This window comes from Stenella coeruleoalba, assembly GCF_951394435.1.
Source record: "Stenella coeruleoalba genome assembly, chromosome: 11".
NCBI lineage: Eukaryota > Metazoa > Chordata > Mammalia > Artiodactyla > Delphinidae > Stenella > Stenella coeruleoalba.
In genome coordinates this window covers 57,652,974-57,667,471 of record NC_137157.1, presented here as the reverse complement: position 1 = coordinate 57,667,471, position 14,498 = coordinate 57,652,974, and the positions used below count along the sequence as shown (strand labels likewise).

The 14,498-nt window shown below is 49.4% G+C and overlaps 1 protein-coding gene across 1 annotated transcript; it reads left to right on the top strand.

Moving 5' to 3' along the window:
* Positions 1 to 857: 857 nt before the first annotated feature.
* Positions 858 to 9,670, top strand: INHBC (inhibin subunit beta C; the record flags this gene model as incomplete). The annotated part of the gene is made up of 2 exons (XM_079937902.1): positions 858 to 1,170; positions 8,925 to 9,670. 2 exons carry the CDS (start codon positions 858 to 860, stop codon positions 9,668 to 9,670), a joined length of 1,059 nt encoding a protein of 352 aa, XP_079794028.1.
* Positions 9,671 to 14,498: the final 4,828 nt, after the last annotated feature.

The following is a 14,498-nucleotide window of genomic DNA, read 5'->3' as shown; positions in this document are numbered from 1 at the left end:
TATAATTACACATTAAAAATCCATAGGGCCAGGCATGTTTCAGAATTCAGAAAATTTCAACTTTTAGAAAGGAAAAATGGAGAATTCCCTGGTGGTCCGGTGGTTACGACTCTGCGCTTTCACTGCCGAGGGCCCAGTTTCAATGCCTGGTCGAGGAACTAAGATCCCACAAGCCGAGGGGAAGGTCCCGCAAGACGCGCAGCGCGGCCAAAAGAAAAGAAAAAGAAAGGTAAAATGGTACGTATACTGTATATCATATAACACCCCTAGGGCTAGCATCCCATAATCAAGTAATGAAGACCCAACACAGCCAAAAATAAATTAAAAACAAAAAACAACAACCTGCATGACAATGACCTGAAAGTGTCCTGCCAATGACCCCCCTCTTGTTTGAAAGTCATTCTTTAACATTCTATCTTAAAACCTCTGATCTCCGCACCCTACCTCCACCCCCCACTGCCAGGCTTCCGAGCAAGGCTGTTGATCTGAAGAGGAATTTCATCTCTAACCTTTGTTCCCAGGCCTGGAAGCTCACATGGGTAACCCACTATCTCCCAAAGTTGGCCCAGGGACATTTCTTTCCCCAAACAAACCAACCTCCCCTCGCATCCCCCACTCTGTAGTTTCACTGACTATATGGCTTCTGCCAAGTTCTACCTGTAACTGGCTTCATCTCTCAAGTTGGATGTTTGACTGCTCTATATCCTGCAACCAGGAGTAATGCCAGCTGGACACACTCTCCTTCCGGGGCCCCTGGCGGCTGGGAGGGAGCTGAGACCACAGCTGTGGAGACCCTGAGCCCCCGGGGTTTGCGGCTCTATCTCAACTGTGTTGCTCAAGGAAGGCCTCCCCCAGCAATGACCTCCTCATTGCTCCTGGCCTTCCTGTTCCTGGCTCCAGACGCAGTGGCCACTCCCAGAGCTGACAGTCAGTGCCTGGCATGTGGGGGGCCCGCCTTGGACCTGGAGAGCCAGCGGGAGCTGCTTCTTAATCTGGCCAAGAGAAGCATCTTGGACAAGCTGCACCTCAGCCAGCGCCCGACACTGAGCCGGCCTGTGTCCCGAGCTGCTCTGAGGACTGCGCTGCAGCGCCTCCATGGGTCCCCACAGGGGGCGCTTCCAGAAGCAGACAGGGGACAGGAGTATGAGATCATCAGCTTTGCTGAGACAGGTGGGTTCTTGGTCTGTAGACCTTCCCCCAAACCCGATCTCTTAAGGAAGGGAAAAACTTCCTCCCCAGTCTAACGCCTGACTTTCTCCCCAAAACCATCCCAACTCTTGCCTCCCACAGCATGTAATCTCCCAATCCCAGGCTCCCCCCACACCCCCACCACCAGGCTCTCTCTTTGTAGCTTAGACTTGACCAATGGGCACCTGTGAAGTGGGTACGTTTCATTTCTTTTGAGACTGCCTGCCCCTATCTCCCATGGCTCCTCTCTCTGCAGGCCCACACACTTCCACAGACTATGATGTGAGCCCAGACACTTCCTGGGCTTGGACCAGGGTCTGGGAGCTAGAGAGTCTGTCCTCCCTCTGGCCCTGGGATCCAGCCTCTCTGTACCCCACTCCCCCAGATACATCGTTTGGGCAAAAGGGAGAAAAGTAAAACACTGGCATTACAATACCTCTCCACCCTACTCCTGTCCTCTTGCCTTGATTACCTCGGGTTCCCGCGTGAGAACAGGGCCAAAATGGGACTCAGAAAGGTATTTAAAGGATAGAGGATAAAGATGAGAAAGTTCCTTCCGTAGAGGGCAGAGGGGTTAGAGAATTTAGTGGGCAGCTGGAAAGAAGATCAAGAATTCAGAGACAGGGGAATTCCCTGGTGGGCCAGTCATTAGGACTCCACACTCTCACTGCCGTGGGCAGTGCCAGGTTCAATCCCTAGTCGGAGAACTAAGATCCCACAAGCTGTGAGGCGCGGCCCCCCCAAAAAAGAGACAGAATTCAGAGACAGGATCTGAGAACCAGAACACAAACAAGTGATCTCTCTGGCCTCTGAGCTTCTTGCAAGTTCTTGTCTCTTAGGTTTAGAAGGCCTTTCCCATTCCTGGCCCCTTTCCCTTGGTCAGCATCTACTCCCTTCAAGATCTAACACTCCCATCCTGAAAAAACCCACCCTGACCTGAAGGTGAGGGGCTCACTCTCTGGTGGCCCCCACATGCTCACCCTGAACCTGGATAATGGTCAAGGAATTGCCTGTTTCCAGGTTTTCTATGAAGTCTGTCTTCCCATAGAATGCAACCCCTTGAGGTCAGGAACTGTCATTTATTCCTCACCTTATCATCAGAGGCTAGTGTATAGTAGAAATAGATAACACTTATATAGTGTTTACTGTGTTCTAAGCCTTTTAAATATACTAACTCCTTGAGAGCCTCACAACAAGCCAGTGAGGCAAATACTATTGTTACCCCATTTTAGAGGTGATGAAACTGAGGCACAAAGAGGTTAAGTAACTAGCTCAAGGTCACATGACCAGTAGGTGGTAGAGCCAGACAGCCTGGGTCTGGAATCCATGACCTTGACCACTCTACCACTTTGCCTCTTGCAAACATAGTAGATGCTCAATAAACAGCTAAACCATTCTGTAGTTCAGCTCGACCATGTCTAGAGCCCCCAGTGATGGATGAGACCCTATTCTAGTTCAAAAGGGGGTTTCTGGGCTTCCCTGGTGGCGCAGTGGTTGAGAGTCTGCCTGCCGATGCAGGGGACACGGGTTCGTGCCTGGGTCCGGGAAGATCCCACATGCCGCAGAGCGGCTGGGCCCGTGAGCCATAGCCGCTGAGCCTGTGCATCCGGAGCCTGTGCTCCTCAACGGGAGAGGCCACAACAGTGAGAGGCCCGCGTACCGCAAAAAAAAAAAAAAAAGGGGGGGTTTCTGCTCATGATTAAGAACACAAACTCTGGAGCCAGATAAACTGGGCTCAACTCCCTGCTCAGCCACTTATTACTATGTGTCCTGGGTTGTCAATAGTCAGTTTTCTCATTTGCAAAACAGAGATAATGAGAGGATAGTTGAGAGAATAAGTGAGCTAATACAGGTAATGTACTTAGAAAGGATAAGGTGGGAGGGAACTGAAAGTAGAAAACTCAGCTCCTGCCCATGAGGGGTTTAGTTGTTGCTGCTGGGAATAAATTACTTAGAATATAAGGCAGAGTGAAATAAATGCTAGATGAGAACACAAGTGCTTAATGGGCCAGAAGTAATTCACTGGGACCTGGTAAGTCAGGGAAGTCTTTCAGAAGAAGTTTGCAAATTGGCTGGCATTGTAGAGTAAGTTTGACTTCAGTGGGTAGAAAATGGTAAACAACATCCTAAATGGAAAAACATGAGTAAAAGTGTAAAGACACAGACTGCATTTAGAGTTAAAAAGTAGTCTGGAGTGGATGAGCACAAGGTGGACAAATGACCGTGAACACCAAAATCCTGGTTGGTTTTTTTTTTCACCTTTGTATCCCTGATACTTAGCCCAGTTTCCTGGCACATTGTGACAGTAACAACAGTTACCAGGTATTTAGTGTACCTGCCTCCTCTCAGTTCATCCTTACAATCACTCCATAAAGTAAACTTTATCATTCCCATCTTAAGAATGCAGAAACTGAGACTCGAAGATAATTTACATGGTCAAGGTCATACAGCTTACAAGGGGCAGAATTCAAACACAGTTCTCTCTGACTTCAAAGTCTATATACTTTCCACATATTTGCTAATCAATGAATGAATACAACATTTAGGCTGCAGGGGGCGTGACCTGAAATGAACTTGGAGGTGAGAATGATGCCTGGATTCTATCTTTTACATTTAAATATTTCAGTTTGAAGTTTTCATTCCAATTTAAGCTATCATCTCCACCATCGTGTGAAAGAAAGATCTGAGAATTGTTCTCGCTGGAGGTATGAAGAGAGAGAGCTTGGGGCCCTGGGGAAACTAGGGTAGGAGCCTTCAATGGTGTCCTGAAACTGGCTCATACTGGCTCATGAGAGCTGATGGTGAACATCTCCCAACTGTGCATCCAATGGCATCACATTGATAGTTTGAAATTGGCCGGGATGGGAGAATTTATACTGCAGAAACTGGCAAACTCTACAAATCAGGGCCTTTTTTTTTTCCCCCTCTGGAATCCAGTTGTGAAATATTTACCAACACAACACTGCCTACGACCTACAAATTCAAGTTATCTGCCTCCCACATACCTAACACACAATGCTGATTCAGGGACGGAATAAATAGATACTTTTGTTCCAAATGGCGGATGGGGAAGGGAGACGCAGAGCAGTCACTGGTCCATGAAAATTCTGACATCCAGCCAGGCACATATCTCAGTCTACCCCAAATCCAGGATTCCTTTGGTTAGGGCCTGGTTCTGCCCACTGGCAGGATTTTCCTCTCCTCTTAAGGAGAGCCTACCATTGCTCCCCTAGACTTCTAGATTCATTCTCTCAGCTCTTAGTGCCACCCTCTGAGATGTCTTTCCTTTTAAATAGGAAATGACCTGTGTTTGCGGCTAAGTAGTTTTCTCGGCCTGCATGCTGCCCAAAGAAGTTGGGAGCCCGGAGACTTCTTTTCATTTTGAATCATCTCTGTCCCTTTTAGTCCAAACTGGTGCCGCTTTCACTATTAAAATTCTCTTTAACACTCTGAGCCTTCTAAATTATAAATTACAGTCTACTTACTCAGACAAAAGGCACTCCACTCTTATCAAGACAGACCCTCCTCTTTAGGTTACAAGTCAGGATATCCTCTTACAAGTGGGATAACACTCTTAAGATTCTTAGAAGCCCTCTGTCTAGTTGAGAGGGTCTACAGAACATCTTACATTTTAGATCTTAACAAAGATGTTAGATCTTAACAAAGGGTCTTACAGTTCCCCCTTTATTATTTTGATCTTCGCTCTGAAACTATGTTTTACTGGCAGTGCCCTGGATTTGGGTTTTGCCCTGAGACCATTTCTTAGTTTGATAAACTTTTTGCCAGACAGAGAGTTGAGGGATGAAAAAAAATATTTTATTGTTCCATCTAGCAAGTCCTATTGGAAATGTTTTCTCTAAATTCTGCTTGAAAATTGAACAGTTCGTTCTTTAGTTCATCTCACTCCTGAAACGCCTTATCATAGGCAGCTAAAATAAACCAAATGGCGCTTTCAGCATTCTGCCTGGAAATATCTTTAGCTAAATGCACAATTCTGTTAGTTACCGTTTCTAGCTTCCAGTTACCAGAGACAATAGCCAATACATAACACAGGTTTCCCATTGTCCAGCTTCCAGTAGCAATTTCCTCACTGTCCTTCCAGACTTCACTAACAGTCTCCCTGCTGTCCTTCCATCCTCTGGCTGTCACCCAGTCCCAAAGCCAATGCTACATATTTTAGGTCTTTGCTATGGAGTACCCCACTTCTGTTACTAATTTCTGTTTTAGTTATCCATTAATATGGCAAATCAGCTCAAACATTGAGTCTTAAAACAAAAAAATTCAACAGTTTCTGTGATTTTGTAATTCGACTGGACTTATTCTGGACAGTTTTCTCACTCCATGTGGTGTAACTGAGTTCATTCAAGCAACTGTGTTCAGCTAGGAACTCAGATGGGGCTAGAACATCTAAGATTGTCTCTCCGAAGTCTCTCTCCATATGACTTCTCATCATTCAGTAGTCTAGCCCAAGTTTCTTTAAAGCATTAAAGTTTTCCTACCTCAAAGTGTAAGTACTTACTAAGTTTCTGCTTGCGTCATGCTTGCTTACATCTCATTGGCCAAATCAAGTCACACGCCAAGCCCAGAATTAATATGGGAAGGGATTGCACAAGACCATGAATATTGGGAGGTGTTGTTCCCTGGGGGTCAACACTGTAATGGTCTATCACAGCCCCTGCTGGTCCTGTGTCTGCCTACCATAACTGGGGTGACTTATGAGGTTCTAAATGTTAGGTGCTAGTGACCTAGCAAGAAAAGATTAGCTGGGTCAATCAGACTCTTCTTTTAGGATTTTGGAGTTGGAACACTGAAAGATCAGTTCACTTAGCTAGGAAGAGCTAAGTTAAAGGTTCTGTAGACTCAGGAGCTAGGGCCACCGTTTTGGGACCTGAGGAAGGTGACAGGGAAACAAAAGAGGTAGATCCACAGAAAGAGAAGAATGGAGTAGACTTACATAGGGAGAGTGAGATGAGAGAGATTTTGTTGGCTCTGGGAGCTGTCAAGGGCAACCTTATTCCAGACCTTACAATTCACACTAAGTCTAGATGAACTTTATTTTCTGCTCTTTTATGCCCATGAGAGTATCAGTGGCATTCCCACAATAAAGCATCCTTTACTTAAAATAAATAAATAAATAAGGGTTGCTAAGGCCAAAGCATAATGGCATTTAATTGCCTCCTAAAAGAGTTTAGCTTTGGGCTTCCCTGGTGGCGCAGTGGTTGAGAGTCCGCCTGCCAATGCGGCGGACACGGGTCCACATGGTGCAGAGCGGCTGGGCCCGTGAGCCATGGCCACTGAGCCTGTGCGTCCAGAGCCTGTGCTCTGCAACGGGAGAGGCCACAACAGTGAGAGGCCCCCCCCAAAAAAGAGTTTGGCTTTATTCATCAATAGGTTTTTTGCAACCATGAATTTTATGATCTAGCCTTTTTGGAAAATAATTCTTGTATCAGTGTAAAATAAGAATTAAAGAATGAAAGACCATTCACTCACCAAATGTTAACTGAATGCCTATTATGTACTAGGTACTAGGGATACAGTGGTAAACTGTACAAGCACAGTCTCTACCTTCATAGAGTTTACATTCTAGCTGGGAGCAGGGAGGGATAGAAGGGGAGGGGAGGAGAAGCAAATGAACAAAAAACCAAGATGATTACAAAGAGTGATAGTGGCTATAAAGACAATTAAGCAGGATAATGTATTAAAGACATGAGGGTAGAGTTGAAGGCTGCTTTAGCTAAGTTAGTCTGGGAAGCCTCTCTGAAGAGGTGAATTTGCGCTGAATGCCAAAAAGGAGCCAGTCATTCAAAGAGCTTGGAAAGATATTCTAGGCAGGGGAAATAGCAAGTGCAAAGGCCATGAGGTGGATCCATGTTTGGTGAGTTCAAGGAACAGAAAAAAGCCAGTATAGGTAGACTATAGTCATTAAATGGCAGAATGCCTAATCATACGTGTTTCCTATGTTAAGGGGTTTAGCTTTTATTCCCATTCAAATAGCAGTGGGGAGCCTTTGAAGGGTTTTAAGCTTGAGAGGATTAAGCTGATCAGATTTATGTTATAAAAAGATCACTCTGGGACCTCCCTGGCGGTCCAGTGGTTAAGACTCTGCGCTTCCACTGCAGCGGGCACGGGTTCGATCCCTGGTTGGGGAACTAAGATCTGACAGGCCATGAGGCACAGCAAAAAAAAAAAAAAAAGAGGTCACTCTGGCTGATATGTGAAGAATGGTTTTGGGTGCAAGAGTGGACCACTTGGCAAGCTATTGCCATAGTTCAAGAAAAAGATGATTGCAGGTTGAACTAATGTATGGTAGAGGAGGTGGGGATAAGTGAAATTGTATTATGAACTGGAGATAGAGTTGACAGGTCTGCAGATAATTTCAAAGAAGGGAATGACAGCAAGCAAGACTTGGTTTGAGCAGTGCATTTACAGGGAAGGGGAAGATTGAAGAAGGAACAGATTTGGGTTGCAGGGGATAAATCTAGAGTTCTTCTTTGAACACGAAAAGTCTGAGATATTGGATATTGGATATCCAAGTGGAATATCAGATCAGCAGCTGGATACACAAGCCTAGGCTCAGGGCCATGGATATAGATATCTGGGAGTCATCAGCATATAGATGAAATTGAAAGCCAGGGGAATTGATGGGTTCTTTCTGGGAAAGAGTATAGATAGAGAAGAGAAGGGAGCTTAGGACCGCCAACATTTAGAGGTCAGGCAGAGGAAGAGGAGCTGTCAGCAAAAGAGACCAAGATGGAGTGGCCAGAGTCATGAAAGCCAAGAGAAGGAAGTATTTCTAGAAGGAAGGGATGGTTAACTGTGTCATCTTACCTGCTTAGAGGTCAGGTAAGACGAACATAAAGAGATGAAACCATTGGATTTGGCAACGTGGAAGGTGTTCGTGATCCTGACAAGAGCAGGAGTGGAGGGAACAGAAACCCAGTTAATGTGTTTCAATAGGTCAGGTGAGGGATGAAGAGGGGAAACTGGGCAACAGTAACTGGTACAGGAAGAAATGCATAGCCGTTAGAACCACTGTGATGAGGAACTGGATGTGGGGAGTTTCTAAAGGTGATAAGGAAGGTAATGATGCCACCAGTTCTAAGAACGGAAAGAGAGGTACATAGGGAGGAAATAATGATTTCTACTTGGGATAAATTGATTTTAATATGCTGGCAGGACGTGGCAACATTAAACAGTTAGAAGTTTAGGCGTGAAGCTTGGTGATTCCCAAGGTGCAAAATGATCTGGACTGGACATACAGATTTGGGAATCACCAGCACAAAATTTGTGTTGGCTGACTGTGAGTGTGGGTCAGAGCTCCTCTCAGTGTAGAGTAAGAGGAAACGGGACTTCCCTGGCGGTCCAGTGGTTAGGACTCCTCGCTTCCACCGCAGGGGTCGCAGGTTCTATCCCTGGCCGGGCAACTAAGATCCTACATGCTGCACGGCAAAAAAAAAAAGGAAATGAAGGTCAAGGACAGACCCTGGAGAACTCTTGCATTGGAGGGATGGAGGGATGGTGAGAGAATGAAAAGCCAGCAAAGAAAATCAAGGAAGAATCATGAGAGTTGTGTCATGGAAACCAAGAGAGAAAAGATTTTTAAGAAGGAAGGGGTAGTTAATGCCAACAGTGTGGTCGAGAAAGAACAAAGGGAATCCAAGCATGCTGAGAATAGATATGTAGTTGGTAGAATTGACTCAGAAAGCCACACTGACTGGGGCTTCTTGTATCCACAGGTCTCTCCAGCATCGACCAGATTCGTCTTGATTTTCACTTCTCCTCTGATAGAACTGTTGGCGGCCTGGAGGTCCAGCAGGCCAGCCTCATGTTCTTTGTGCAGCTCCCTCCCAATACCACGTGGACTTTGAAGGTGAGGGTCCTCGTGCTCAGCCCACGTGGCACCAACCTCACCTTGGCCACTCAGCACCTGCTGGAGGTGGATGACAGTGGTTGGCACCAGCTCCTCCTGGGGCCTGAAGCTCAGGCTGCCTGCAGTCAGGGGCACCTGATCCTGGAGCTGGTCCCTGAAGGCCAAGTAGCCTGGAGCCCAGTCATCCTGGGTGGGGCTGCCCATAGGCCTTTTGTGACAGCCCGTGTAAGAGTTGGGGGCAAGCACCGCATTCGCCGGCGAGGCATCGACTGCCAGGGTAGGTCCAGGATGTGCTGTCGACAAGAGTTCTTTGTGGACTTCCGTGAGATTGGCTGGCACGACTGGATCATCCAGCCTGAGGGCTACGCAATGAACTTCTGCACAGGGCAGTGCCCCCTGCACGTGGCAGGCATGCCTGGCATTGCCGCCTCCTTTCACACCGCGGTGCTCAATCTTCTCAAGGCCAACACCGCTGCGGGCACTGCCGGAGGGGGGTCATGCTGCGTGCCCACTGCCCGGCGCCCCCTGTCTCTGCTCTACTATGACAGGAACAGCAACATTGTCAAGACTGACATACCTGACATGGTGGTAGAGGCGTGTGGGTGCAGTTAGTCTGTGTGTGGTACCGGCAGCCCGAGGTGGGGTAGGCAAACATGCCCTGACGGAGGCGCTCTTCCTTGAGAGGAGGGGGTGGCCCCGTTACTGCCTCTGTCCAGAAGATGGACTCCCTCTTCCTGAGTAACTTATGAGAATTATCCCAACTTTGACGTGAGGAGATCTTCATCAAAGCACTGTCATCTAAGGAGAGTCACTGTACCATCTTCATAATGACCAGCCCCTCTCCCAGAGTACAGTCCCTCCAGCAAGCTCCACGTGCTCAACCACCACCCTAGGGACTCTCATCCACCTCCAACCACGAGCAGTGCCATCTGGTTCCCAGACAGATACACATAGCCCAACTTTTTTTTTTTTTTTTTTTGCGTTACGCGGGCCTCTCAATGTTGTGGCCTCTCCCGTTGCGGAGCACAGTCTCCGGACGTGCTGGCTCATCGGCCATGGCTCACGGGCCCAGCCGCTCCGCACCATGTGGCATCTTCCCGGACCGGGGCACACACCCGTGTCCCCTGCACCGGCAGGCGGACTCTCAACCACTGCGCCACCAGGGAAGCCCTCCATAGCCCAACTTTAATCCAGACCACAACCCACTATGCATCCCTGCCCCTTCTACTCAATGTCCCCCACTCCAGGATGAGTTGACCCAGCCCCTTCCTCTGCTTTTCTGGATCTCCAGAGAGGCCCTTCCCTAGATTCACCAAACATTCGATCCTCTCCATGTCTTGAGCCCTTTTCCTCTTACTTGCCCAATGGGCTGCTAAAGGCTCTCTTGGCACACTCTCATCACTCTTTGTCCTTCTCCGTCCTGCTCCGTACCCTTGGGGTCTGACTCCTGAGTTCCCTTGGCCTCTGGCTTCCTGCTGAGTTTGACTAAGAGGAGACAGAGGCAGAAGATCAAAGGATAGGAGGAGACAGAGGTCAGGGTGTTTCTTATTCCTCCTCCTTCTGCCTAGGTTCCATGGTTCTGTGTGACTGTGGCTGCGTCCATGTCCCTACAGCTCCTGTCTAGCTCCCCACCCCCTCCATGGCTCCGGCTCTGCCTAAGTTCTGATCTCACTGCTTCCATGCTATGGGCTTATAATGGCTTTCCCTTCTTGCCGGTCCCTGGGTGCTTCAATATCCCTCCTTGGTTCCCTTAACCCTGCCCATACCTCTGTAAAGAAGTCCTTCATTAAGTCTTCTTAGTGATGCAAACACAGACAGCTGAGTGGGTCTTTTATGTCCTGCCAGGACCCTGACTGACACCCCAGATGACACAGAGCCTGCCTGCCCTGCCCACTTTTCTCTCCTCACAGCCTCCTTAGGGCCGAGCTATTACGTCCATCCCACACATCATGACTCTTCCTTCGCCAGGCTGCTTCCTCTTCTTTCTTAGTCCCCCTCCTCCCTCCCAGAACCATCTTTGCTTGTCTTATGGCTAATAAAGACCTGGGTTTTACCTGCCCCTCTCCCCTCTCTGTCCTCGCTCCAAGAAATGAGACAGATCACTGCTCAGTCAGCAAGCAGGTGACACCCTGAGGGCACACACATGGGGGGAGGCAGAGGCATGGCTCCCAGCTGGCTGCCTTCCCTTCACTCACCCCCAGGGCTCCAGCCAGGAGTCCTGTCTGGAAGGTGGAACTGGCCAAGGGCCATTTGAGTGGGACAAGGAGAAGAAAAAGAAGGCCTGGGGTGAGGAGAGGGGGGCATTTGCTCTGAGACTGGGTCCTCTCTAGACCTTTGCCCTCTTCCCCCACCATCTCCTCCCTTTGGTTGGACAGCCCTGAACCATGGGGTCAATATTGTCTGCAGCCCAAGGCCGAATTTGCGCAAAACCCATGTGTCCTTTGGGAAACGTGATGTCAGTGTTTGCTCAGCGTATAACCCCCTCCTGTCTAGGTCTGAGGTCCTTGGAAATGGAACCCTAAAAGGAGAAAGTCTGAAAGAGACCTCCTGGGGGGCTGCAAATCTGAGCTGTGGGGCTTCAGGCCCAAACTCATGGAAGTTATCCCAACTTTGACTTGAGGAAATCTTCATCTAAGCAGAGAATCTAAGGAAGTCTTCTGGTGGCTCTGCCTCCCCCTTCCACCGCCGTCTCCCACCCCCAATCCACCCGTCCCCCAGATCTAACCTCCCTCCCTCCAACTATAGCTTCAGTCCCCAGGGCCAAGACTAAGGTGAGGAGAAGCGAGGCTCTTGCCTTGGGGGCAGAATTTTAAGGGGATGCCAAAAAATTCCTCAGTCAAGATAAATAGGATCTTAATGCAATATTTTAAAAAATCAAACTCAATGCAAAAAAATACAAGATGAACAAAATAGCAAATTTTAAAATAAACTAAATTTAGAAGGATCAGTATTATTCCTTTTCCTTTTTGGCTCTGTCTTTGACAAAAAGGAGAAAGAGTGGAATTGTCTTCTTCCAAACCTTTTCTTCCGGAGCTCCCTGGCCCCTAACTCTAGACTTGGTCAGGCTTTTCTCTTTCGGGCAAGATAATCGCTCAGGCTCCTTCTACTTCCTTACCCACCCTCATTCTACTTCCTTACCCACCCTCAAGCCTGTCGCTACCCCCCAGCCCCCAACCAGGTTGGTGGTAGGGCGGGCCTGGGAGGCAGATGGCTGGGGTATTTATAACCTGGGAGCACTTCTTGAGAAAAGTGACTAAGATGCTAAGAGCATATTTATAGCTGGGTTCTGACGTAAGTGTCAGTAGGGAGGTAGGGGCAGGCCAGGCACAGCAGAAAGAGGGTAGGAAGAGCTGGAAATTGGGGGCATCTGACACAGAGGGAAGGGGAGAGATGGGGTCAATGACTCCTGCAGCCACTTCCTCTTGCTTTGCTTGACTCAGGCTCACCCACAGGTAAGCCCTCTGAGACACCATGGGCAGAAACCTCTGCTTTGCAGTTCTGTGGTCCAGACCCCAGGGGGTAGAGGGCTGTCACTCAGGATAGAGAGGGAGCTGGGGAGAGCCCGGGACAGATGGGCTTGAATATGACTCAAGACCTAGGGTGGCGAGGAGCATCTAAAAGTCTCATTGGCCCCCTCCCCACCACAGGTGCCCTAAGTTTCTAGGAAGAGCCTGGCACCCATCACCACGCTCCATTGCCACGTGTCAGCAGTGATGAGATCCAAAACCAAATCGAAGTTAGCAGTGATGTGGTCCTGACGACAGCTTCTGCTCTCCAGCAGTGGCGAGGGGAGAGAGCTGAGGGACCAGCTTCTCTGTCTTCTGGTGTAGAGGCAGGGTCCCCAGAGTAAGAGGTTGGGAAGTGCTCTGAATCTCTCCACTCCCCAGAGCAGCCCCTTCCCTGGGAAGCTGGTCAGCGCCAAGCCTGCTGCTGTCCAGTGGCTCAGCACTGCCACATGGTGGACACTGGTGGTACTGAGCCCTAGCCCACAAGGCACCACCTCTCCCCCTGTGCCAGATCTAGCAGTGTCTCTTGACAGCCCCCACTGGCTGAATAGTGGGGAGACTAATAAATTGGAATAGGGGCACATTTCCAAATCACACTCACTTCCTCCCAGCTTCTTGAAGAGACTTGAGCACAGGGAGAAAGGCTGGCATGAGGCCTTGGTTAGGCCATTTAAAGCCAGCGAGCAGTGTGGTAAGGAGGGCTGGTGCTGGGACTAAGGTTGCTGTACTGGTCATGCTTTGTTCTTAAAAGTCCATAAACCTGGGCTTCCTGGTGGCACGGTGGTTGAGAATCTGCCTGCCAGTGCAGGGGACACGGGTTCAATCCCTGGTCCGGGAAGATGCCACATGCCGCCGAGCATCTAAGCCCGTGCGCCACAACTACGAAGCCCGCGTGCCTAGAGCCCGTGCTTGGCGACAAGAGAAGCCACCGCAATGGGAAGCCCGTGCACTGCAATGAAGAGTAGCCTCCTCACGCAGCAATGAAGACCTAATGCAGCCAAAAATAAATTAATTAATTAAAAAGAAAAAGTCCATAAACCTTCCATTTCCCACCACCATGAACAGAGGCTGGCAGCACTTCTAGGATATCCCAAATCTGGGCAGTTCTTACAGTGCCCTGAAAGAGAACCAGCAGCTGGGGACAGGCCCTTCCAACTCCCATGCCCCTCTGCCATCCTTGATGGACTCTGCCCTGCTGTAAGATTGCATCACCACTACCCCCACCTCTCTAGGTTTCCCCAGACATCACAGTAACATGCTACTCCCCCCCACACACCAATGCTCCAGCCCTCGTCCACACTGTGCTCCAGTCCAACTGGACTCTGGGCGGTCAGCACAGGCAAGGTCAGGGGGTGACTTCTGTGCCCCGTGGCACTGCCACCTTGGCCTGGGCAAGAGGACTCCGTTCCTCCCACCCCCAGCCTCTCACCACTGTCCCAGCCCCATTGCTAGAAATAAAAAGACCAGAGTTCACCTTCCAGCCCAGAGAAATAACCACTGGGATTCCCAGCTGCCTCATGGAAACTGCTGCAGCAGTGGTGGATGGGCAAGCTAGACAGACTGTAGGTATGGGGGAAACTGCCCTTCCCACCTTGCTCGTATGGAGTTCCCTCCCCCGAGCCCCAGACCTTGGGGACTGAGCATGTGAAATCATCCTCCTTCTTGCATCATGCGTGTCCACATAGCCCCCCCACCCCCATACCCCTGCCTCAAGCTCCGTGACCAGGGCCAGATGGTGAAACCTGAGCTCCAGGGGGGAACCTCCACCCCCTGCAGGGACCTGATGGGCAGCACAGTTGGCCAATCCTGGGGCTCAGAGGGTAGGTCTGCCTGCTGACCACTAGGTGAGGGAGCCCTAGGCTGCTGGCTCTAGAGAGGCCCCAGTCAGTAGCCAGACATGAGCTGTGAGGGTCAAACTGGCAGACTACACTGAA